The sequence below is a fragment of the Cervus elaphus genome, chromosome 5, assembly GCF_910594005.1.
Source record: "Cervus elaphus chromosome 5, mCerEla1.1, whole genome shotgun sequence".
Taxonomy (NCBI): Eukaryota; Metazoa; Chordata; class Mammalia; order Artiodactyla; family Cervidae; genus Cervus; species Cervus elaphus.
Window position 1 is genome coordinate 107,687,259 of NC_057819.1, and position 24,641 is coordinate 107,711,899.

General features: G+C 40.0%; 1 protein-coding gene and 1 non-coding gene across 3 annotated transcripts in view; both read right to left on the bottom strand.

Annotated features, from left to right (window-relative positions):
* The window catches only part of UTP18 (UTP18 small subunit processome component), a 66,327-nt gene that overhangs the window by 6,667 nt on the left and 35,019 nt on the right, over positions 1 to 24,641 (bottom strand). For both annotated transcript variants that reach the window (XM_043904118.1, XM_043904119.1), the window contains exons 10-11: positions 16,962 to 17,085; positions 1,068 to 1,242 (exon numbers count right to left, since the gene is read on the bottom strand). In XM_043904118.1, the coding sequence (XP_043760053.1) occupies positions 1,068 to 1,242; positions 16,962 to 17,085 (299 nt within the window). The remainder of the gene's footprint in view (positions 1 to 1,067; positions 1,243 to 16,961; positions 17,086 to 24,641) is intronic.
* Positions 21,176 to 21,282, bottom strand: LOC122695749. Its single transcript, XR_006341505.1, has one exon. It is a non-coding gene; the product is annotated as a U6 spliceosomal RNA (small nuclear RNA).

The following is a 24,641-nucleotide window of genomic DNA, read 5'->3' on the forward strand; positions in this document are numbered from 1 at the left end:
CTCCACTGTGGTTTATGTTGAATACTTGACTTGACTTCTGGGAACCTTTACTTTAGGTACCTCCTAGGTAGAGGGTACCTACATGATCAATCCCCAATAAAAACCTTGGGCACTGAGTCTATGATGAGCTTCTCTGGTAGAAAACATTTAACACATGTTGCCACAACTTGTTACTCGAGAAATTAAACATGTCCTATGTGATCTGCCTTAAGAGAGGACTTCCGGAAGCCTGTGCCTGGTTTCCTCCAGGCCTACCCCATACACCTTTTCCTTATCCTTTGTATCTTTTCTCTGTAATAATTCTTAGCTATGAGTCTGAGTCCTATGAGTCCTTGTATTTACTATTCTATTCCATGTGGTGCCATGGTAAAAGAATCCACCTTCCAGGGCAGGAGAAACAAGCAATGCAGGTTTGATCCCTGGGTTGGGAAGATCCCTGGAGTAGGAAATGGCAACCCACTCCAGTACGCCTGCCTGGAGAATTCAATGGACAGAGGAGCCTGGTGGGCTTCAGCCCATGGGATTGCAAAGAGTCAGACATAACTGAGTGACTGAATGCTCAGCATTCACCAAACCTATGAGAGTTCCTGGGAACCCCTGGCACAGAGCTATCTTCACAAGTACTATCCAGCTATTTAAACTGCAATCTTTTTACATGATTAATGTCCAAGCTCAATTTATTTTCAAAATTTAAGAATTGCCTCCACTCTATTATGACACTAGGTCTTATAAAGGTAAATTAAGAAAACTAGAGAGGGATGAAATATTTGTTTACATATTCCTTCATATATATACTGAAAGAAACTTCTGAAAATGAAGACAACCCTTTAAGAAATGTTAGGAAGGGACAGCACGGCTTTCCCAAAAGAACTGAAATAATACAAGTTTGGTGGCTACTGTATATCATTTCAATAATTACACCCAAAAGCTACAATACTAACAATTTTTACAACAAAAGAGGCTACTCTTTTTAAAATAATTCAACTCTTTCCTTATTATCTTTCCATGTTTTCAACTTAAAACTTTAAATTCATCAATGCTAAAAGGAAAGGGTAAAGAAACATTACCAGTCTGACTGCGTCTTTCATGCTTTCTGAAGCAATTGCCAAGATTTCTGTAGTAGGATTGAAGGTCAGAGAAGTAACACCTGTAACCAAGTTCATTATCGCTTTTATCGGCTTTGGGTTTGTTTCTTGGAGACAAGAATCTTGATTGTATATGTTTACCACTCCACAATTAGAACTGCAAAGAGAAAAATGAATAAAGATTAAAAAGAAGCAAAAGGATTTTCACAATCCAAGTGAATTAAGATATAACACCCCACCCCCAAAAAGCTGATATTTATAGGAACTGTATCATGTTACACAGGGACTATGGGCTGGAGTGTTCATCCCAGGGCAAAAACCATAGTCTATCAGTTTTACTGTAGTCTTACTGAAATCCTGTTAACGCTGGGAGCTTTTAAATTACTAATGTAGCTAGAAAATCCAAGGAAGCCTAGAATCTTCATTATTCATTCCTTCAATAAATATTTACTGAATTTCAGCTTTATGACAGGCACTGTTTAAATGCCTGGGATGCAAAGACAAACAAAAGAGGCTAACAGGGCCACTCTCGTGGCATTTTTGGACAACCTAACATTCTAATATGCGAATGAGCACCATCTTTCCCCTGTTTAGATCTCCTCCTTTCTTTTTTTATTCTATTCTATTTATGAGAACATCCAAAACAGTGCTGCACAACAGCTAATAGCAAGTACCTTAGATTTCTGGTCTATAATACCACAGTCAACAGTTACAGAAGTGATCTTCCACTCCAAGTTTACTGAAACACTTACGAACAATGAATTATATATACCCAATATTCATAAAATGTAAATCTTAATGACTAACAGAATCATTCACAGACAAGAAGTTTCAGTAAACATTTTTGACCTAAATCTTCAGACCACCTAATGTTACAGGCATCATTTATAAGGAGTAAGAATAAGGTAGTTGTCTTCACAGATACTTAATTAGCAAATGCAATATGAAGCTGAAAGTTGCAAGAAATTAATACTCAAACTAACAAGGGTGACACATTAAGTGTTCTCATTTCTACACTCAACATTCTCACTTGTTCACTTAATACTTACTGTCTACAGTGAAACAGGCACAATGCATAAACAAGACAAATTTAGTTCACACACACGATTCCACAGTTTGAAATTATAGCCAACACACAAACAGTATGTTAGATTTAGTGTTTTAAAGTCTTCAAACTACTTATATTTAGTTTCTGATGTATATTTCATATACATTAATTAAAAAGCCCTTAATTTAAGTACAGCTAACTCTTATGTAGTCCCTATTAACCACTCAGGAGAAACAACATATATCCTGGGTTTAGAAAATTTTGCTGTGAACTGAACATTTGTGTCCCACTAGAATGGTTTTTCCAATAGTCATGTATGGATGTGAAAGTTGGACTATAAAGAAAGCTGAGCACCAAAGAATTGATGCTTTTGAACTGTGGTGCTGGAGAAGACTCTTGACAGTCCCCTGGACTGCAAGGAGATCCAACAAGTCCATCCTAAAGGAAATCAGTACTGAATATTCATTGGACAGACTGATGCTGAAGTTGAAACTCTAATACTTTGGCCACCTGATGTGAAGAACTGACTCATTTGAAAAGACCCTGATGCTGGGAAAGAGTGAAGGTGGGAGGAGAAGGGGACGACAGAGGACGAGATGGTTGGATGGCATCACCAACACAATGGACATGAGTAAACTCCAGGGGTTGGTGATGGACAGGGAAGCCTGGAATGCTGCAGTCCAAGGGTCGCAGAGTGGAACACGACTGAGCGACTGAACTGAAAATTCCTATGTCGAAGTCTTAATCCAAAAGGTAACAGCATGAGGAGGTCACCCTTTAGGAGGTGACTAGGTCATAAGGATGGTGCCCTCACGAATGGAGCTAGGGACTTTATAAAAGTGAGCCCAGAGGTTCACTCACTCTGGAGGTCACAGCAAGAAGCCAGCCTTCTGGAACCTGGGAAGAAGGCCCTCACCAGGACCCAAGAATGCTGGCAACCTGATCTCAGACTTCCAGTCTCCAGAAATATGGGAAATAAGCTTTTACTGACTATAATCCACCTCATCTATGGCATTTTGTTACAACTACCCAAACTAAGACAAAAATGATCTTTTTCTTATATATTTTTACTTGGATCAAAATATCTATTCAATACTAAATCTCTTTTATTGCTGAAAGCTAATTTATGCCAAAATCATCTCAATTAAAGACAAAGGACTTTCCTGGTGGTCCAGCAGCTAAGAATCCTTGCTTCCAACGCAGAGGGCCCAGGTTCAATCCCTGGTCAGGGAACTAAATCCCACAGGCTGTAACTAAGAGCTTACATGCCGCAACTAAAGATCCCACATGCCCCAAACTAAGACACAAATAAATAAATAAAACAAATTTTAAAAGAAGACAAAAAGTTATAACCCATATAGCTCCCTTGTAAATATCAATTTTAGATCAAATCTAACCATCATGAACATTAGAGTACCCTTAAATATAACCTACAAATTTTTTTTAAATTAATTTTAATTGGAGACTAATTACAATATTGTGGTGGTTTTTGCCACACATTAGCTTGAATCAGCCACAGGTGTACATGTGTCCCCCATCCCTAAACCCCCTCCCATTTCCCTCCCCATCCCATCCCTCTGAGTTGTCCCACTGCACCAGCTTTGAGTGCCCTGTTTCATGCATCAAACTTGGACTGCTCATCTATTTCACATATGGTAACATACATCTTTCAATGCTATTCTCTCAAATCATCCCATCCTCACCTTCTCCCACAGAGTCCAAAACTCTGTTCTTTATATCTGTGTCTCTTTTGCTGTCTCATGTATAAGGCTGTCATTACCATCCTTCTAAATTCTATATATATGTGTTAATATATTGTATTGGTTTTTCTTTCTGACTTACTTCACTCTGTATAATAGGCTCCAGTTTCACCCACCTCATCAGAACTGATTCAAGTGTGTTCTTTTTAATAGCTGAGTAATATTCCATTGTGTATATGTACCACAACTTTCTTATCCACTCATCTGCCAATGGACATCTAGGTTGCTTTCGTGTCCTAGCTATTATAAAAGTGCTGCGATGAACACAGGGGTACATGAGTCTCTTTCAGTTCTGGTTTCCTCAGTGTGTATGCCCAGCAGTGGGATTGCTGGGTCGTATGGCACACTGCTTGGAAAGAAAGTTATGACCAACCTAGACAGCATATTAAAAAGCAGAGACATTGCTTTGCCAAAAATGGTCCATCTAGTCAAGGCCATAGTTTTTCCAGTAGTCATGTATGGGTGTGAGAGTTGGACTATAAAGAAAGCTGAGCGCCGAAGAATTGTTGCTTTTGAACTGTGGTGTTGGAGAAGACTCTTGAGAGTCCCTTGGACTGCAAGGAGATCCAACCAGTCCATCCTAAAAGAGATCAGTCCTGAGGGTTCATTGGAAGGAGTGATGTTGAAGCAGAAATTCCAATACTTTGGCCACCTGATGCGAAGAGTTGACTCATTTGAAAAGACCCTGATGCTGGGAAAGATTGAAGGCAGGAGGAGAAGGGGACATCAGAGGATGAGATGGTTGGATGGCATCACTGACTCAGTGGACATGAGTTTGGGTAAACTCTGGGAATTGGTGATGGACAGGGGGGCCTGGCATGCTGCGGTCCATTGGGTTGCAGAGTTGGACACGACTGAGTGATTGAACTGAATGGCAGTTCTATTTTCAGTTTTTTAAGGAATCTCCATACTGTTCTCCATAGTGGTTGTACTAGTTTGCATTCCCACCAACAGTGTAACAGGGTTCCCTTTTCTCCACACCCTTTCCAGCATTTATTGTTTGTAGACTTTTTGATAGCAGCCATTCTGACCAGCATGAGATGGTACCTCATTGTGGTTTTGATTTGCATTTCTCTAATAAGTGAGGTTGAGCATTTTTTCATGTGTTTGTTAGCCATCTGTATGTCTTCTTTGGAGAAATGTCTGTTTAGTTCTTTGGTCCATTTCTTGATTAGGTCGCTTATTTTTGTGGTATTGAGCTGCACGAGCTGTTTGTATATTTTTGAGACTGTCAGTTGCTTCGTTATTTTTTCCTACTCTGAAAGCTTTTTACCTTGCTTATAGTTTCTTTTGTTGTGCAAAAGCTTTTAACTTTAATTAGGTTCCATTTGTTTATTTTTGTTTTTATTTCCTTTATTCTGGGAGGTGGGTCATAGAGGATCTTGCTGTGATTTATGTGTTTTGCCTATGCTTTCCTCTAGCAGTTTTATAGTTTCTGGTCTTAAATTTAGATCTTTAATCCATTTTGAGTTTGTGTATGGTTTTAGAAAGTGTTCTAGTTTCACTCTTTTAGAGGTGCTTGACCAGTTTTCCCAGCACCACTTGCTAAAGAGATTGTCTTTTCTCTATTGTATATTCTTGCCTCCTTTGTCAAAGATAAGGTGTCCATAGGTGTGTGGATTTATCCCTGGGCTTTCTATTTTGTTCCATTGATATATATTTCTGTCTTTGTGCCAGTACCATACTGTCTTGATGACTGAAGCTTTGTAGTATAGTCTGAAGTCAGACAGATTGATTCCTCCAGTTCCTTTCTTCTTTCTCAAGATTGCTTTGGCTATTTGAGGTTTTCTGTATTTCCTTACAAATTGTGAAATTATTTGTTCTAGTTCTGTGAAAAATACCGTTGGTAGCTTGATAGGGATTGCACTGAATCTACAGATTGGTTTGGATAGTATACTCATTTTCACTATATTGATTCTTCTGATCCAGGAACATGGTATATTTCTCCATTACTTGTGTCATCTTTGATTACATTCATCAGTGTTTTACAGTTTTCTATTTAGGTCTTTTGTTTCTTTAGGTAGATTTATTCCTAAGTATTTTATTCTTTTCATCATAATGGTGAATGATTATTTCCTTAATTTCTGTTTTCCAATTGTTATAGGAATGCAAAGGATTTCTGTGTATTAATTTTATATCCTGCAACTTTACTATATTCATTGATTAGCTCTAGTAATTTTCTGGTAGAGTCTTCAGGGTTTTCTATGTAGAGGATGATGTCATCTGCAAACAGTGAGTGTTTTACTTCTTCTTTTCCAATATGGATTCCTTTTCTTTCTTTTTCTTCTCTGACTGCTGTGGCTAAAACTTCCAAAACTATGTTGAATAGTAGTGGTGACAGTGGTCTTGTTCCCGACTTTAGGGGAAACGCTTTCAATTATTTGCCATTGAGGATAATGTTTGCTGTGAGTTTATCATATATGGCTTTTATTATGTTGAGTTATGTTCCTTCAATGCCTGCTTTCTGGAGAGTTTTTATCATAAATGGGTGTTGAATTCTGTCAAAGGCTTTCTCTGCATCTATTGAGATAATCATATGGTTTTTATCCTTCAATTTGCTAATGTGGTGTATCACACTGATTGATTTGCGAATACTGAAGGATCCTTGCACCCCTGGGATAAAGCCCACTTGGCCATGATGTATCTTTTTAATATGTTGTTGGATTCTGTTTGCTAGAATTTTGTTGAGGATTCTTGCATCTATGTTCATCAGTGATATTAGCCTATCATTTTCTTTTTTTGTGGCATCTTTGTCTGGTTTTGATATTAGGGTGATGATGGTGGCTTCATAGAATGAGTTTGGGAGTTTACCTTCCTCTGAGATTTTCTGGAAGAGTTTGAGTAGTATAAGTGTTAGCTCTTCTCTAAATTTTTGGTTGAATTCACCTGTGAAGTCATCTGTTCCTGGGCTTTTGTTTGTTGGAAGATTTTTGATTACAGCTTCTATATCTGTGCTTGTGATGGGGTCTCTTATGATTTCCTATTTCTTCCTGGTTCAGTTTTGGAAGGTTATAATTTTCTAAGAATTTGTTCATTTCTTCCAAGTTGTCCATTTTATTGGCATATAGTTGCTGAGAGTAGTCTCTTATGATCCTTTGTTGTCTGTTGTCGTGTGTTGTCTGTTGTGATTTCTCCATTCTCATTTCTAATTTTGTTGATTTGATTCTTCTCCCTTTTTTCCTTGATGAGTCTGGCTAGTGGTCTGTCTGTTTTATTGATCTTCTCAGAGAATCAGCTTTTAGTTTTGCTGATTTTTGGTATAGTCTCCTTTGTTTCTTTTACATTTACTTCTGCTCTTATTTTTATGATTTCTTTCCTTCTACTAACCCTGGGGTTCTTCATTTCTTCTTTTTCTAGTTGCTTTAGATGTAAAGTTAGGTTATTTATTTGATTTTCCTCGTTTCTTGAGGTAAGCTTATAATGCTATGAACCTTACCCTTAGCACTGCTTTTACTGAATCCCATAGGTTTTGGGTTGTCGTGCTTTCATTTTCATTTGTTTCTATGCATATTTTAATTTCCTTTTTGATTTCTTCCATGATTTGTTGGTTATAAAGAAGCATGTTATTTAGCCTCCATATGTCTGTGTTTTTAATAGCTTTTTTCCTGTAGTTCACATCTAATCTTACTGCATTGTGATCAGAAAAGATGCTTGAAATGATTTCAATTTTTTTTTAATTTACTAAGGCTAGATTTACGGCCCAGGATGGGATCTATCCTGGAGAATGTCCCGTGGGCACTTGAGAAAAATGTGAAATTCATTGTTTTGGGGTGAAATGTCCTAGAGATATCAATTAGGTCTAACTGGTCCATTGTATCATTTAAAGTTTGTGTTTCCTTGCTAATTTGCTGTTTGGTTGATCTATCCATAGGTGTGAGTGGGGTATTAGAGTTTCCCACTATTATTCTATTACTGTTCATTTCCCCTTTCATACTCGTTAGCATTTGCCTTACGTCTTGAGGTGTTCTTAACTTGGATGCACATATTATAATTGTTATATCTTCTTCTTGGATTGATCCTTTGATCATTATGTAGTGTCCCTGTCTCTATTTATGGCCTTTATTTCAAAGTCTATTTTATCTGATATGAGTATTGCTACTCCTGTTTTCTTTCAGTCTCTATTTGCATGAAATATCTTTTGCCAGCCCTTCACTTTCAGTCTGCATGTGTCCCTTGGTTTGAGGTGGGTCACTTGTAGACAGCACATACAGAAGTCTTGTTTTTGTATCCATTCAGCCAGTCTTTGTCTTTTGGTTGGGGCATTCAACCTATTTACATTTAAGATAATTACTGGTAAGTATGATCCTGCAGCCATGTTGTTTTGGATTCGAGTTTATAAACCTTTTTCTGTGTTTCCTGGGTAGAGAAGATCCTTTAGCATTTGTTGAAGAGCTGATCTGGTGGTGCTGAATTCTCTCAGCTTTTGCTTGTCTGTAAAGCTTTTGATTTCTCCTTTGTATTTGAATGAGATCTGAGCTGGGTATAGTAATCTGGGTTGTAGGGTTTTTCTCTTTCATCACTGTATGTCTTGCCATTCCCTACTGGCCTGAAGAGTTTCTACTGAAAGATCAGCTGTTATCCTCATGGGGGTACCCTTTTGTGTTATTTGTTGCTTTCCCCTCACTGCTTTTAATATTTGCTCTTTGTGTTTAACCTTCGTTAGTTTGATTGATATATGTTTTGGGGTGTGTCGCGTTGGGTTTATCCTGTTTGGGACTCTCTGGGTTTCTTGGACTTGGGTGGCTATTTCCTTCCCCATTTTAGGGAAGTTTTCAACTATTATCTCCTCAAGTGTTTTCTCATGCCCCTTCTTTTTGTCTTCTTCTTCTGGGACTGCTATTATTTGAATGTTGGGGTGTTTAACATTGTCCTAGGGGTCTCTGAGGTTGTCCTCATTTAATTCTTATTTCTTTTTTCCTCTCTGCTTCATTTATTTCCACCATTCTATCTTCCACCTCACTTATCCTATCTTCTGCTTCAGTTATTCTACTATTGTTTCCCTCCAGAGTGCTTTCAATCTCAGTTATTACATTATTCATTACTGATTGACTCTATTTCTTCTAGGTCCTTGTTTAACATTTCTTGCATCTTCTCAATCCTTGTCTCTAATCTATTTACTTGTAACCTCCATTTTGTTTTCAAGAGTTTGGATCATCTTTACTACCATTATTCTGATGAATTCTTTTTAAAAATATTTATTTATTTATTTATTTATTTTTGGCTGTGCTGGGTCTTCCCTCCTGCAAAGGCTTTTCTTTAGTTGTGGGGAGCAGGGGCTACCTGCCAATTGCTGTGTGCGAGTTTCTCATTGTGCTGGCTTTCTCCTGTTGCAGAGCATGGGCTCCAGGATGAGCTTCAGTAGTTGCAGCTTATAGTCGCAGGCTCAGCTTATAGTTGCAGGCTCACGATAGGCTGTTGCTATCATGAAACATGAGAAATGAAAGACACCCTGAGCCATGAAAGACACCGTGATTCTTGGCCTCTAGAGGAGAGGAATTCAATCTGGGGCCAGCGACAAGGCTTGATCACTCACAAACATTTTATGTAATAAAGTTTTACTAAAGTATAAAAGAGACAGAGAAAGCCTCTGACATAGACATCAGAAGAGGGTAGAAAGAGTGTCCCCCTGCTAGTCTTTAGCCAGATGTTATATACCTATCTTTAGGCAGATATTATATACCTATAATTTGCTGGTGGCTCAGATGGTAAAGCATCTGCCTACAATGCAGCAAACCTGGGTTTGATCCCTGGGTCGGGAAGATCCCCTGGAGAAGGAAATGGCAACCCACTCCAGTACTCTTGCCTGGAAAAATCCCATGGACAGAGGAGCCTGGTAGGCTACAGTCCATTGGGGCGCAAAGTCGGACACAACTGAGCAACTTCACTTTCACTATATACGTATCAGCAAGCTGTTAATTAGAGAAAGGAGATATCTCAAAATTCAGAGTGGCACCAGGCCCCTCACCCCCAACATGCATTTTGAGATAACATTGGCACCAGGTGAGTCATCCCGAGCCATAAAACGATTGACATTTATCTTGAAGAAAGGCAGGTGTCCAAATAAATATATAGTTTCATTAACATAGATTAGGAGAACAATGCATGAGTAAAACATACAGGTTTGTTGAGCCCTGGTTCTGAGTCTCAAGCAGAACTGACTTGAGGAAAGACAAGAGTCTAGGATAAATACACAGTTCATTAACATAGCTTAAGAAAAACATTTCCATAAGAAAAACTCATTGGTTAGCTCAAGGTTTGAGAAAAGTTAAGTCCAAGTGGAGCCAGGTGTTGTCATGGCAACAAAGAATTTTAAGAGAAACCTCCGTTTAAATTTGTTTAGAGAAGGGGAAAAAATCTAACACTTGTTTGCTTCCTCCTGCCGCTTGAGAGAGATATAAAAAATGTCTGACACTTGCAGCCTATTTCCTCTGTTTGGAGACCCCTGGCCTTCCTGTCTGTAAACCTCTCTCTCAATAGTTGTGGCGCACAGACTTGGTTGCCCCGTGGTATGTGAGGTCTTCCCAAATCAGGGATTGAACCCTAGTCTCGTCACAAGTGGATTCTTTAATGCTGAGCCACCAGGGAAGCCCCTACCCCAAGAATTCTTATGTGATTATTGCTTAGATGTGTCGAACAAAAATGGCACAAATTAAGCATCTTAATATATGGAAACTTACAGTGGTATTTGTGCTACAATATAACTGATCCTAATATGCTACTAAGAATACTGAATGATATCCATATAACCAGCAGTATGAAAACTGAACAGAGAACTTCCTGATGTCCAAGCTGGGTTTCGAAGAAGCAGAAGAACCAGAGATAAAATTTCCAACATTCATTGGATCATGAAGAAAGTAAGGGAGTTTCAGAAAAAATCTACTTTTGCTTGATTGACTACACTTAAGCCTCTGACTGTGTGGATCACAACATGGGGACAATTCTTAAAGAGATGGGAATACCAAACCACATTACTTGTCTCCTGACAAGTATGTGGGTCAAGAAACAACAGTTAGAACTGGACATGGAACAAGGGACTGGTTCAAAACTGGGAAAGGAGTATGTCGAACCTATTCTCACCCTGCTTATTTAACTTATATGCATGCAAAATGCTGGGCGGGATGAATCACAAGTTGGAATCAAGATTGACAGGAAAAATATCAACAACCTCAGATATGCATATGATACTATTCTAAAGGCAGAAAGTAAAGAGGAACTAAAGAGTCTCTTGATGAAGGTAAAGGAGGAAAGTGAAGAGTGTGGCTTGAAATTCAACATTCAAAAAACTAAGATCATGGCATCCAATCCCCTTCAGTTCAGTCGCTCAGTTGTGTCCAACTCTTTGTGACCCCATGAATCGCAGCACGCCAGGCCTGCCTGTCCATCACCAACTCCCGGAGTTTGCTCAAACCCATGTCCATCGAGTCGGTGATGCCATCCAGCCATCTCATCCTCTGCCGTCCCCTTCTCCTCCTGCCCCTAATCCCTCCCAGCATCAGGGTCTTTTCCAATGAGTCAACTCTTCACATGACGTGGCCAAAGTGCTGGAGTTTCAGCTTCAGCATCAGTCCTTCCATGAACACCCAGGACTGATCTCCTTTAGGATAGACTAGTTGGATCTCCTTGCAGTCCAAGGGACTCTCAAGAGTCTTCTCCAACACCACAGTTCCCCTTACTTCATCATAAACAGAAGGGGGAAAAGTGGAAGCAGTGACAGATTTTATTTCCTTGGGCTCCAAAATCACTGTGGGCAGTGACTGCAGCCATGAAATTAAAAGACGTTTGCTCCTTGGAAAGAAAGTTATGACAAACCTAGACAGTGTTATTAAAAAGCAGACATAACACCATACACAAAAATAAACTCAAAATGGATTAAAGATCTAAATGTAAGACCAGAAATTATAAAACTCCTAGAGGAGAACATAGGCAAAACACTCTCCGACATAAATCACAGCAAGATCCCCTATGACCCACCTCCCAGAATATTGGAAATAAAAGCAAAACTAAACAAATGGGACCTAATGAAACTTAAAAGCTTTTGCACTACAAAGGAAACTATAAGTAAGGTGAAAAGACAGCCCTCAGATTGGGAGAAAATAATAGCAAATGAAGAAACAGACAAAGGATTAATCTCAAAAATATACAAGCAACTCCTGCAGCTCAATTCCAGAAAAATAAATGACCCAATCAAAAAATGGGCCAAAGAACTAAACAGACATTTCTCCAAAGAAGACATACAGATGGCTAACAAACACATGAAAAGATGCTCAACATCACTCATTATCAGAGAAATGCAAATCAAAACCACAATGAGGTACCATTACACGCCAGTCAGGATGGCTGCTATCCAAAAGTCTACAAGCAATAAATGCTGGAGAGGGTGTGGAGAGAGGGGAACCCTCTTACACTGTTGGTGGGAATGCAAACTAGTACAGCCGCTATGGAAAACAGTGTGGAGATTTCTTAAAAAACTGGAAATAGAACTGCCGTATGACCCAGCAATCCCACTTCTGGGCATACACACTGAGGAAACCAGATCTGAAAGAGACACGTTCACCCCAATGTTCATCGCAGCACTGTTTATAATAGCCAGGACATGGAAGCAACCTAGATGCCCATCAGCAGATGAATGGATGGGGAAGCTGTGGTGCATGTACACCATGGGATATTACTCAGCCGTTGGAAGGAGTTCATTTGAATCGGTCCTGGTGGGATGGATGAAACTGGAGCCCCTTGTGCACAGTGAGGTAAGCCGGGAGGATGGGGAACACTGCAGCATGCTAACACATATATATGGAGTTTGGAGGGATGGTGGCGATGGCCCTGTATGCAGGGCAGGGGGGGAGACACAGAAGTGCAGAACAGACTTTTGAACTCTGTGGGAGAGTGTGAGGGTGGGATGTTTCGGAGGAACAGCATGTACACTGTTTGTGGTGGGGCAGATCGCCGGCCCAGGTGGGATGCGTGAGACAGGTGCTCGGGCCTGGTGCGCTGGGAGGGCCCGGAGGGGTCGGGTGGAGAGGGAGGTGGGAGGGGGGATCGGGATGGGGAATACGTGTGGATCTATGGCTGATTCATATCAATGTATGACAAAAAACAATAAATAAAAAAAAAAAAGCAGACATCACTGTGCCAACAAAGGTCCATATGGTCAAAGCTATGGTTTTTCCAGTAGTCATGTATGGATGTTGAGAGCTGGATCATAAGGAAGGCTGAGAACCGAAAAACTGAAGCTTTTGAACTGTGATGCTGGAGAAGACTCTTGTGAGTCCCTTGGACTGCAAAGAGATCAAAGCAGTCAATCCTAAAAGAAATCAACCCTGAATATTCACTGGAAGGACTGATGTTGAAGCTGATGCTCCAATACTGTGTGGCCACCTGATGCGAAGATCCATTGGAAAAGATTCTTGCAAAGATCCACTGGAAAAGACCTTGATGCTAGGAAAGATTGAAAGCAAAAGGAGAAGGGAGTGGCAGAGGATGAGATGGTTAGATAGCATCACACTGAATTAAGGGACATGAATTTGAGCAAACTCCAGGAAACAGTGGAGGACAGAGGAGACTGGCATGCTACAGGTCATGGTGTCAAAAAGAGTTGGACATGACTTAGCAACAACAACAATGCAAACTGTCACAAGAATATACAACAGCAGAAAGAATTTAATCCCAGGGTAGGGTGGCAAAGACTGTTAAGAAATACTCAGAAATATAAGAGAACATAAGCTAAACTCTCTATATGTGATCTAGAACCTCAAAGAAAGGAAAAATCAGTATGAACTGAAGTTGCTCCAGTGATGCTTTGTGGAAAAGGTAAGTGAGACAAGAGCTGGGGAAGGGAGATAGTAGGTTAAAAACAAACAAACAATAGTAACAATGACAAGGGAAAAAAAGTAAAAACCAGGGCATCATAAGTGGAAAAACAAGAACAAAGAAAAGGGAGCTCTCATCCCTGAACTCCTAACTGAAAAAATAGACATGGCTGTCATCCTTCCACCCCCCAATCACAGCTGACTGGACTGGAAGTAGGTTCCTGAATCAAGAACAGCCTATCCATTAGCAGATCAGCAACCACAAATGTCCTAGTACAGAAAACTCTTCCCCAACAAGAATGATGGTGATTAGCCAGATCAACCTAGCTCTAGTGTCTCTCTCATCTCATTTCCTCCCATGGACCATCAAAAGACTGCCTTTAATCTAACTCCACTCACTGCTAACTGCCTATAAACACTGCCCTGTGAACCTATCTCTGACATGCCTCCCTCCCGCATCCACCCTCATTCTATGGACAACTCTACTCTTCTGTCTTGGCCTGGAGCCTTAGAATGTCACTCCTCTCTCATCCCAATTTTCTAATTTACCTATCTACCTATTCCCATTCCCATCCTTATTACTCAATGCCTGATTACTGCAATGACCTCAAGGCTCATTCACCTGCACCTCTATTCCCCTTCTAAAGTCTATGAGAATTATCTACTTCAAACCCTAAATTTCAATTATCATCATGATTCTCTGCTTAAAAATCTTTAATGGTTTCTCTTTTCATTTAATATAATGTCCACATTATTCAGCACAGCATAAAAGACTTCTCTGCCTGCCGCTTCTCTACCTTTGTAGCCTACCCCCCCACCCCACTTAAGAGTGACCCCATCCATACTCCTCTCAGAACACAAACCTGAATTCTCTCCACCATCTGCAATACCTTTCTCTGAATTTCAACTGGCCCTTAAAATGCCCAGCTCAAGTGCCAATATCCCACAAAACCCTTTTCAGACATTCCAAATAACAGCCTTCACCATTCCTAACACTTTTAAAATTGAAACACCGTATCTAAACTGCAGCCCTTGTGATGGTTTGATGGCTTGCCTTGTGAATACGGATACATGTATTAGGTCCCCACATTAAGATCATCAACTATGAAAAGGTGAAAATGTATTGTTCTATCTCACAATCCCCAGCTCAAGGCCCAATAAATGTTTTATGAATGAGGAAACTGAAGCAAAAGCATTATCACTGAATAAAACAGGCTTTTCTTGCATTATAAAGCACACATGTCTTAAAGAATCTCTAGATGAAGCAAAATGAAACCCATTTTATATGGGTTCATGAGAACACTGAAATAAAGAACTATTAATTCCAGGCCCTAAATCATAACAAATTTTGTAGTTTTCTACAATCCTGAATTTTCAGTAGTCTTTTAAAGTAAAATAAAAATACTTGGGGGGTGGCAGTGTGGAAAGAACACAGAACTGGAAACCAAACAACATGAGTTGTAGCAATCCTTACATTAACCAAATCCATTAAAAAAAAAAGGCACTATAAAATAAAAGAGCTCTATTTACAATATTCTGAGTTTCCTATGTCCCTATCAGAGCAAAGCTGTAAATCAAAAGCATCCACTTTAAGCCAGGACACTGAGAAGAGTTAACAGACACTATCATACAAATTTTGAGATCAAGAGAGGAGAAAGGGAGGTAGGAGGAAGGGAAGGAGCAGATAGTCAGCCAGCTAAGTGAGTTGTTTCTCCTACCTCTGTTCTGACTGTACCACCAAAAACTCTTCCCCCTACATGAGAAACTCCTCTAAGAAGGGTTAAGGCCTTTTTTTTTTTTACAGGTTTAACAATAAAAACCTAGGAATGGTCTTTGACCAAGCACATCAGAATTCAATTTCACTGACAAGCAATTAAAATCAAATGAGTTTAAATGGCTATTATTAGATTCTTTCCTCTCTGGGCCTATCGAAGGGCATTAATAAAAAGTAATACAAAAAGAAGGCAAAGACCAGAAAAAGATTAACTTCACAAAATCTGCGTGACAGTTATGTTTGTGCAGTTTACAAAGGTAAAGCAGGTCTGCTTAAAATTACTTATAATTTTACTACCAGTCTACATTTTAAAGGAACTTCAAAAGACTTGCTAGTCACACACTGCTATGCTCTAGCAAACGCTGGGCTCAGGCTGTCCCCCTGCCTGTCAGACTCACATGGTGTTAGCCTGGCCTCCGAGCACCACAGCCCGGTTCTACTCTCCTTTCTTCCCAGGCTACAAGGTAGCTGCTGACCAATATCCAAATGGTGGTGGAGATATTTATACGCAGTTTCCCCAATTTTAGCCTTTGAAGGAGGTGGTGAAGAAAAAGTGGTGAGTAAGCTATGCTTCTGGACCCACTGGACAGCCCAACAAGGGAGAATCTGAATGAAAACTCTTTATGGATCAATTGTGTTTAATCTAATAGTCATAAAGATCGACTTCTGGAAGTTCTAAAATTACAGTTGCTGAGTAGTAATTTGGTGGTAAAATCATTTAGAATTACAGGTAAGTATCCCAACACCTCCTTCTCCTACCCTCCATCTTTAAAATCAAATAGGACAATAAAGCCATCTTTTCCCCAGTGTAATAACCATTTTTCTCAGCAATGACACAATAACATGTTCTAGGTAATACTTTCAAGATCTCTGTAATACTAACAACAGTATCCCAAAAAACATGTTATTGGTTTATACCACATAGCTAGATGAAGGAACATACACTTTTAAGTATCTTTAAGGCTTAAACAAATATTCCAAACATAAGAAAAAAAATACTGTAACATAATAAGGGGGTCCGGGTTTCCCAGGTGGCACTAGTAGTAAAGAACCTGCCTGCCAATGCAGGAGACACAAGAAACACAGGTTTGATCCCTGGGTTGGGAAGATCCTCTGGAGGAGGGTCTGGCAACCCACTCCAGTATTCTTGGCTGGAGAATTCCATGGACAGAGGAGCCTGGAGGGCTACTGTCCATAGGGTCACAAATAGTTGGACACGACTGATGAGAATTAGGATGCATGCACACAAGAAGGCAGTCCAATATTTTCTTTGCTAAAGAGCTGAAAAACCACCATTAATATTATTAAACACAAATATTAAGAAGTTTTATTAAGACAATAAAATGTAAAAGACCTGGGTTTATTATTTCATATCACTAAACACTTTATAAACAGAACTACTCAGGTACCATCTAGTATATTCAATTCTGTAATATTTTTTCATTAGCAAAAGGTGATTAAAGGTTACTAGAACCTCTGTTTACTTACCCACAAGCCACATACTGTCCATTCCTAGATGTGGCAATGCTTAATCCATATAAACTGCCTTCATCAACAAATCTGTTAAGGCACTTTCTAGAGTTCACATCCCAAACATAAACTTCCCCGTCCCCTGAAAGAACCAAAAAAAAAGGTGGGGGGGTGTTAGTTAACTTTGTTTTAAACTTGAAAGGCAACCGAATTCACTCTTAGTTCCTCTTTAATAGAACAAGTTATTAAAAAGACCTGTAAATGTCCTAGGTCTAGAAAACTGGCCTAAAAAACGTTTCTTGTATACATTTTCATATATACAAAACTACATCCCGTTAGTCACTAACAAATAGTATCTTTGGGTTTAGAGTGAAAAATCACAAACTCTTGGCTTGAGTTGAGCTTTCAGAAAAGTTCCTACGTTTCACTCAGATAAATAACTGGAGCAAAATTTGAAAAAAACAAAATATCCACCAGCACAGGTTTTCCAACATTTATCAATAGGTATTAGATTATCTAATATGTAAGGCTAAGTGATTTAGATACCAAACTGACAATAATACTGATGATGTCAAGAGTAGGAGGAAGAAGTGAAGGAATAATTGGTCTAGACTAAAAGGATATAATTCAGGAAGTATGTACAATTCTAAGGAGGTATGCTTTTGAACTGTGGTGTTGGAGAAGACTCTTGTGAGTCCCTTGGACGGCAAGGACATCAAACCAGTCAATCCTAAAGGAAATCAGTACTGAATGTTCATTGGAAGGACTGATGCTGAAGCTCCAATACTTTGGCCACCTGAAGCGAAGAAATGGCTCCTTGGAAAAGACCCTGATGCTGGGAAAGAGGGAAGGCAGGAGAAGAAGGGGACGACCAGAAGATGAGATGGTTGGATGGCATCACCAATTCGACGGACATGAGTTTGAGCAGGCTCCAGGAGTTGTCGATGGACAGGGAAGCCTGGAGTGCTGCAGTCCATGGAGTCACAGAGTCAGACATGACTGAGCGACTGAACTGAACTGAACTTTACAATTCTGGGTAATAAGCACAAATAATTTAGAGAAGGGAGAATGAGGGGATAATAAATCTGATGAGAACACATTTTCATGACAGAAACAGCCATCTAACAACCAAAATCTGTCCTTATTCTTTCTTCTCTCTCCTATATACTCCATATTGATGATCACCCTCTTCCTCAGACCCATTATAGATCTGTATCATCACCCTATGTGCATCTCAAAAGTAGCCTCTCACTCATCTATGTTCTCTCTTTACTGTGATTATTGCTCTAATGTTCACCATTCTATACTACTATTCTTTGAAAAGATAAAAAGATGAACTCTTTCTTGAACAATCCTATCAAAATATTCTTCGTATATATAAAACAAGGTAATATGAACAACACGATGCTAATCACATAAATCACTTCTTATACAAGGAGAAAAGGAGAAAAAAGGGAAGGAGGAGAACACCAATCAAAATACAGGTAATTCCCTAACATACCAAGGCTCAACTTTTGATTACTTCTTCTCTAATTTAAGGAACTTTCCTATGGTAAATTAGACCATCATACTGTGTAAATATTTAATATCTATATCCAATTCATATAACCAAATCCTAGTACCTCTGCTGACCCTTCAACTCTTCTCCCAAACTCTGACTCTCCCAGGATACAAGGACAATTTTATTAGGAACATTACTACTCTGTACCAATATTTATTCCTTACTCGTCAAAAAACCTAGCATATTAATTAATTAAGAGGGAAAATAGATGCTGACTGGGCTTCCCTGGTGGCTCAGTGGTAAAGAATCTGCCTACAATGTGGGAGCGGCAAGGTTCAATTCCTGGGTTGGGAAGATGATAGGGCCATAAATCCTGCAGCAGAGGGAGTCTATGTCCCTGCACACTTGGCACCGCCAGGGTCCCCAAAAGTCAAGAAGCTGCATCACCTACACGCTCAACTCTCACCGGGGCAGAGCTGCCACAGGCAAAAAAAGTATTTCATCTATGCACTCAGGGTCACTTCAATCATGTCTGACTCTGTGACCCTGGAGACTGTGGCCTGCCAGGCTTCTCTGTCAGGGGGGTTCTCCAGGCAAGGATTCTGGAGTGTAGCAGCCAATACTGGCTGCCATACCCTTCGAGAGCACTGTATTTCCTGCTGCCCTAGCCGCCAACTCCCCTGAGTACCTGGTGCTGCCGGAACTCCTGCAACCTAAGCAGCTGCACAGCCTTCACACCTGGCCCTCACAGAGGCAGACCTAAGTCCTCAAGGGAAGCCTCAGGAGCAAACACCAGTAGACGACCCACATGAGAGGTGGTAATAAAACCACAATTGAAACTCCTGGGCAGTACGGCAGGAAGACTGAAAACCTTCCCACCAGCTGTACAGGCTGCAGATTAAATCCACAAGATCAACTAGGCAGACTCTATGTCTATGGAATATATAAAAGGACATTGAGAGCTCCTACAAAAGAAAACGCACTAGTTCTGATAGCTGTGGATATTGGAGGCAAGAACACATAGGAGTAGGACCAAATTAGAATCTCAGCTGCCCCCACAGCAGGTCCAGTGCTGGAGGGCATCCTAGGGAGGTAAGGTGGACTGTGACTCCCAGCGAGAGAAAGGACTCTGACAGCAGTGGCTCACGAAAAACATTGATTATCTTTATGCTTGGACTTGTTCTATAGATTCTTTTGGATTTTTTTTTTTCCTTCCATTTCCACCCCTCACCTTGGTTGGAGTTGTCGATTTTACTGGCACTATAAAATCTAATTAAGCTTTTGATTCTTTTTCTTTCTCAGTCACATTTGTTATTGCTGTTACAAACCTCTGCCTCTATGTTGGGCTTTTACATTTCTGTGGAGTTTTCCTTTTTTTTGTTTTCTTTTCTCAATTTTAACTTTTTAAAATCTCTTATTATTTTTTCTACATTTATTCTTATGTTTGCCTTTCCTACTGTTCTTTTCCCCTTGCAGTTAATCTTTAATGTATATAAATCCTCTTTATCTACCTCTATTTAACTTTGCATATCTCTTCTTTCTTTTCATTCTTATCTTTCCTCTAAACATAAATTTTATTTCCCTTTTTTATGCCCCACTTGACACCATGCTTTAAGTTTTGTTTTCCAGTTTGTGTTTTAGTTAGTCTTCTTAACTGGTAAATACCATTCTTGATATCCTTTGTCCACCAAGTCAATCTACTGTACTTTATTTTTGTTGGACTGTTTTGACTGTGCTTATGGGTGTATATACTTATGGGTGTATATGCATATCCCATTATTTCAATGATTATTTGCCTGATTTTTTTAACTACCATTTGTCTGGGGTCCCTGTGGCTCAGCTGGTAAAGAATCCGCCTGCAATGCAAGAGACCCCAGTTCGATTTCTGGGTCGGGAAGATCTGCTGGAGAAGGGATAGGCTACCCACTCTAGTATTCTCGGGTTTCCCTTCTGGCTTGGCTGGTAAAAAAATCTGCCTGCAATGTGGGAGACCTGGGTTCGATCCTTGGGATGGGAAGATCCCCTGGAGAAGGGAAAGGCTACACATTCTAGTGTTGTGGCCTAAAAATTTCATAAAGTCCATGGGGTTGCAAAGAGTCAGACACAACTGAGCAACTTTTCCTTTCATCTTTGGTTCCTCGGTTTGGGATATATATTTTAATCTCATAATGCCATAACAAACCACCTGTGGAATCTTTGTTCCTGACCAGAGATAATGCCTTGAGTCTTTTTTTTTTTTTTTTCAACCGTGGCTTTTAAATTATTTATTTATTTATTTATTTTTTCATTTATTTTTATTAGTTGGAGGCCAATTACTTTATAATATTGCAGTGGGTCTTGTCATACATTGACATGAATCAGCCATGGAGTTACATGTGTTCCCCGTCCCGATCCCCCCTCCCACCTCCCTCTCCACCCGATTCCTCTGGGTCTTCCCAGTGCACCAGGCCCGAGCACTTGTCTCATGCATCCCACCTGGGCTGGTGATCTGTTTCACCATAGATAATATACATGTTTTGATGCTGTTCTCTCGAAACATCCCACCCTCGCCTTCTCCCACAGAGTCCAAAAGTCTGTTCTGTACATCTGTCTCTTTTTCTGTTTTGCATATAGGGTTATCATTACCATCTTTCTAAATTCCATATATATGTGTTAGTATGCTGTAATGTTCTTTATCTTTCTGGCTTACTTCACTCTGTATAATGGGCCCCAGTTTCATCCACCTCATTAGAAAAATATGGAACGCTTCAGGAATTTGCGTATCATCCTTGTGCAGGGGCCATGCTAATCTTCTCTGTATCGTTCCAATTTTAGTATATGTGCTGCCGAAGCGAGCACAGCCTTGAGCCTTTGGAGTGGAAGTACTGACTCCAACCTCAGATTACCAGAGAACTAACCCTCGGTTCAGTTCAGTTCTGTCACTCAGTCATGTCCGACTCGTTGCGACCCCATGAATTGCAGCACACCAGGCGTCCCTGTCCATCACCAACTGCCAGAGCTTACTCAAACTCATCTCCATCGAGTCGGTGATGCCATCCAGCCATCTCATCCTCTGTGGTCCCCTTTTCCTCCTGCCCCTAATCCCTCCCAGCATTAGGGTCTTTTCCAGTGACTTAACTCTTCGAATCAGGTGGCCAAAGTATGGAGTTTCAGCTTCAGCATCAGTCCTTCCAATGAACACCCAGGACTGATCTCCTTTAGGATGGACTGGTTGGATCTCCTTGCAGTCCAAGGGACTCTCAAGAGTCTTTTCCAACACCACAGTTCAAATGCATCAATTTTTCGGTGCTCAGCTTTCTTCACAGTCCAACTCTCAGATCCATACATGACCACTGGAAAAACCATAGCCTTGACTAGATAGACCTTTGTTGGCAAAGTAATGCCTCTGCTTTTTAATATGCTATCTAGTTTGGTCATAACTCTCCTCCCAAGGAGTAAGCGTCTTTTAATTTCATGGCTGCGATCACCATCTGCAGTGATTTTGGAGCCCAAAAAAATAAAGTCTGACACTGTTTCCACTGTTTCCCCATCTATTTGCCATGAAGTGATGGGACCAGATGCCATGATCTTAGTTTTCTGAATGTTGAGCTTTAAGCCAACTTTTTCACTCTCCTCTTTCACTTTCATCAAGAGGGTCTTTAGTTCTTCTTTACTTTCTGCCATAAGGGTGGTGTCATCTGCACATCTTAGGTTATTGGTATTTCTCCCAGCAATCTTGATTCCAGCTAGTGATTCTTCCAGCCCAATGTTTCTCATGATGTACTCTGCATATAAGTTAAATAAGCAGGGTGACAACATACAGCCTTGACATACTCCTTTTCCTATTTGGAACCAATCTGTTATTCCATGTCCAGTTCTAACTGTTGCTTCCTGACCTGCATACAGGTTTCTCAAGAGGCAGGTCAGGTGGTTTGGTATTCCCATCTCTTTCAGAATCTTCCACAGTTTATTGTGATCCACACAGCCAAAGGCTTTGGCATACTCAATAAAGCAGAAATAGATGGTTTTCTGGAAATCTCTTGCTTTTTTGATGATCCAGCGGATGTTGGCAATTTGATCTCTGGTTCCTCTGCCTTTTCTAAAACCAGCTTGAACATCTGGAAGTTTACATTTCATGTATTGCTGAAGCCTGGCTTGGAGAATTTTGAGCATTACTTTACTAGCATGTGAGATGAGTGCAATTGTGCGGTAGTTTGAGCATTCTTTGGGATTGGAATGAAAACTGACCTTTTCCAGTCCTGTGGCCACTGCTGACTTTTCCAAATTTGCTGGCATATTGAGTGAAGCACTTTCACAGCATCATATTTCAGGATTGGAAATAGCTCAACTGGAATTCCATCACATCCACTAGCTTTGTTCGCAGTGATGCTTTCTAAGGCCCACTTGACTTTGCATTCCAGAAATGTCTGGCTCTAGGTGAGTGATCACACCATCATGATTATCTGGGTTGTAAAGATCTTTTTTGTACAGTTCTTCTGTGTATTCTTGCCACCTCTTCTTAATATCTTCTGCTTCTGTTAGGTCCATACCATTTCTGTCCTTTATCGAACCCATCTTTGCATGAAGTGTTCCCTTGGTATCTCTAATTTTCTTGAAGAGATGTCTAGTCTTTCCCATTCTACTGTTTTCCTCTATTTCATTGCATTGATCACTGAGGAAGGCTTTCTAATCTCTCCTGGCTATTCTTTGGAACTCTACATTCAAATGGGAATATCTTTTCTTTTCTCCTTTCCTTTTCCCTTATCTTCTTTTCACAACTATTTGTAAGGCCTCCTCAGACAGCCATTTTGCTTTTTTGCACTTCTTTTCCACGGGGATGGTCTTGATCCCTGTCTCCTGTACAATGTCATGAACCTTCGTCCATGGTTAATCAGGCACTCTGTCTATCAGATCTGGTCCCTTAAATCTATTTCTCACTTCCACTGTAAAATCATAAGGGATTTGATTTAGGTCATACTTGAATGGTCTGGTGGTTTTCCCTACTTTTTTCATTTAAGTCTGAATTTGGCAATAAGGAGTTCATGATCTGAGCCACGGTCAGCTCCTGGTCTTGTTTTTGCTGACTGTATAGAGCTTCTCCATCTTTGGCTGCAAAGAATATAATCAATCTGATTTCAGTGTTGGCCATCTGGTGATGTCCATGTGTAGAGTCTTGTCTTTTGTTGTTGGAAGAGGGTGTTTGCTATGAGCAGTGCGTTCTCTTAGCAAAACTCTATTAGCCTTTGCCCTGCTTTCATTCCGTACTCCAAGGCCAAATTTGCCTGTTACTCCAGGTGTTTCTAGACTTTCTACTTTTCCCTGGTGGCTCAGATGGTAAAGCGTCTGCCTACAATGTGGGAAACCCAGGTTCAATCCCTGAGTCAGAAAGATCTCCTGGAGAAGGGAACAGCAATCCACTCCAGTATTCTTGCCCAGTCCCCCCCAAAAAAAGGGGCTCAAAGAACTAACCCTAGGGAGTATCAAATAGTGAGAACTCCCACAAAGGAAACCACTTGAATACAAGACCTGTACAGGACAACTAATCTAAACAACAAACAAAACAAAAATATAAACCCAATCATCAGCAGACAGGATTACCACCTCAGTCTCGGCCATCAGAGGAAAAACAGAGAAACAAACAAAAACTCAGCACAAATCTCACCCTATAGGAAGCTTACACAAATGAGTGAACCAGCCCTAGAGGGCAGAAACCAAAAGGAAGAAGGAATTCAACCTTGAAGCTTGGGAAAAGTAGACCATAAACACAGTAAGTTAAAAAGTAATAATAATGAAAAGGCAGAGAAATACTACACAAATGAAGGAACAAACTAAAATACAAAAGTCCAAATAAATGAAGAGGAAATAGGCAAACTACCTGAAAAAGAATTCAGAATAGTGATAGTAAAGATGATTGAAAAGCTTGAAAACAAAATGGAGAAAATGCAAGAATCAATTAACAAAGACCTAGAAGAATTAAAGAATAAGCATACAGAGACAACACAATTACTGAAATTAAAAATACTCTAGAAGAAATCAATAGCAGAAGATCTGAAGCAGAAGAACAAATCAGTGAGTTGGAAGATAAAATGGTGGAAATAACTTCTGAAGAGCAGAATAAAGTAAAAAGAATGAAAAGAACAGAGACCTCTGGGACAATATCAAACGCAGCAACATTGAATTATAGGGGTCCCAGAAGAAGAGAAAAAGAAAAGGTATGC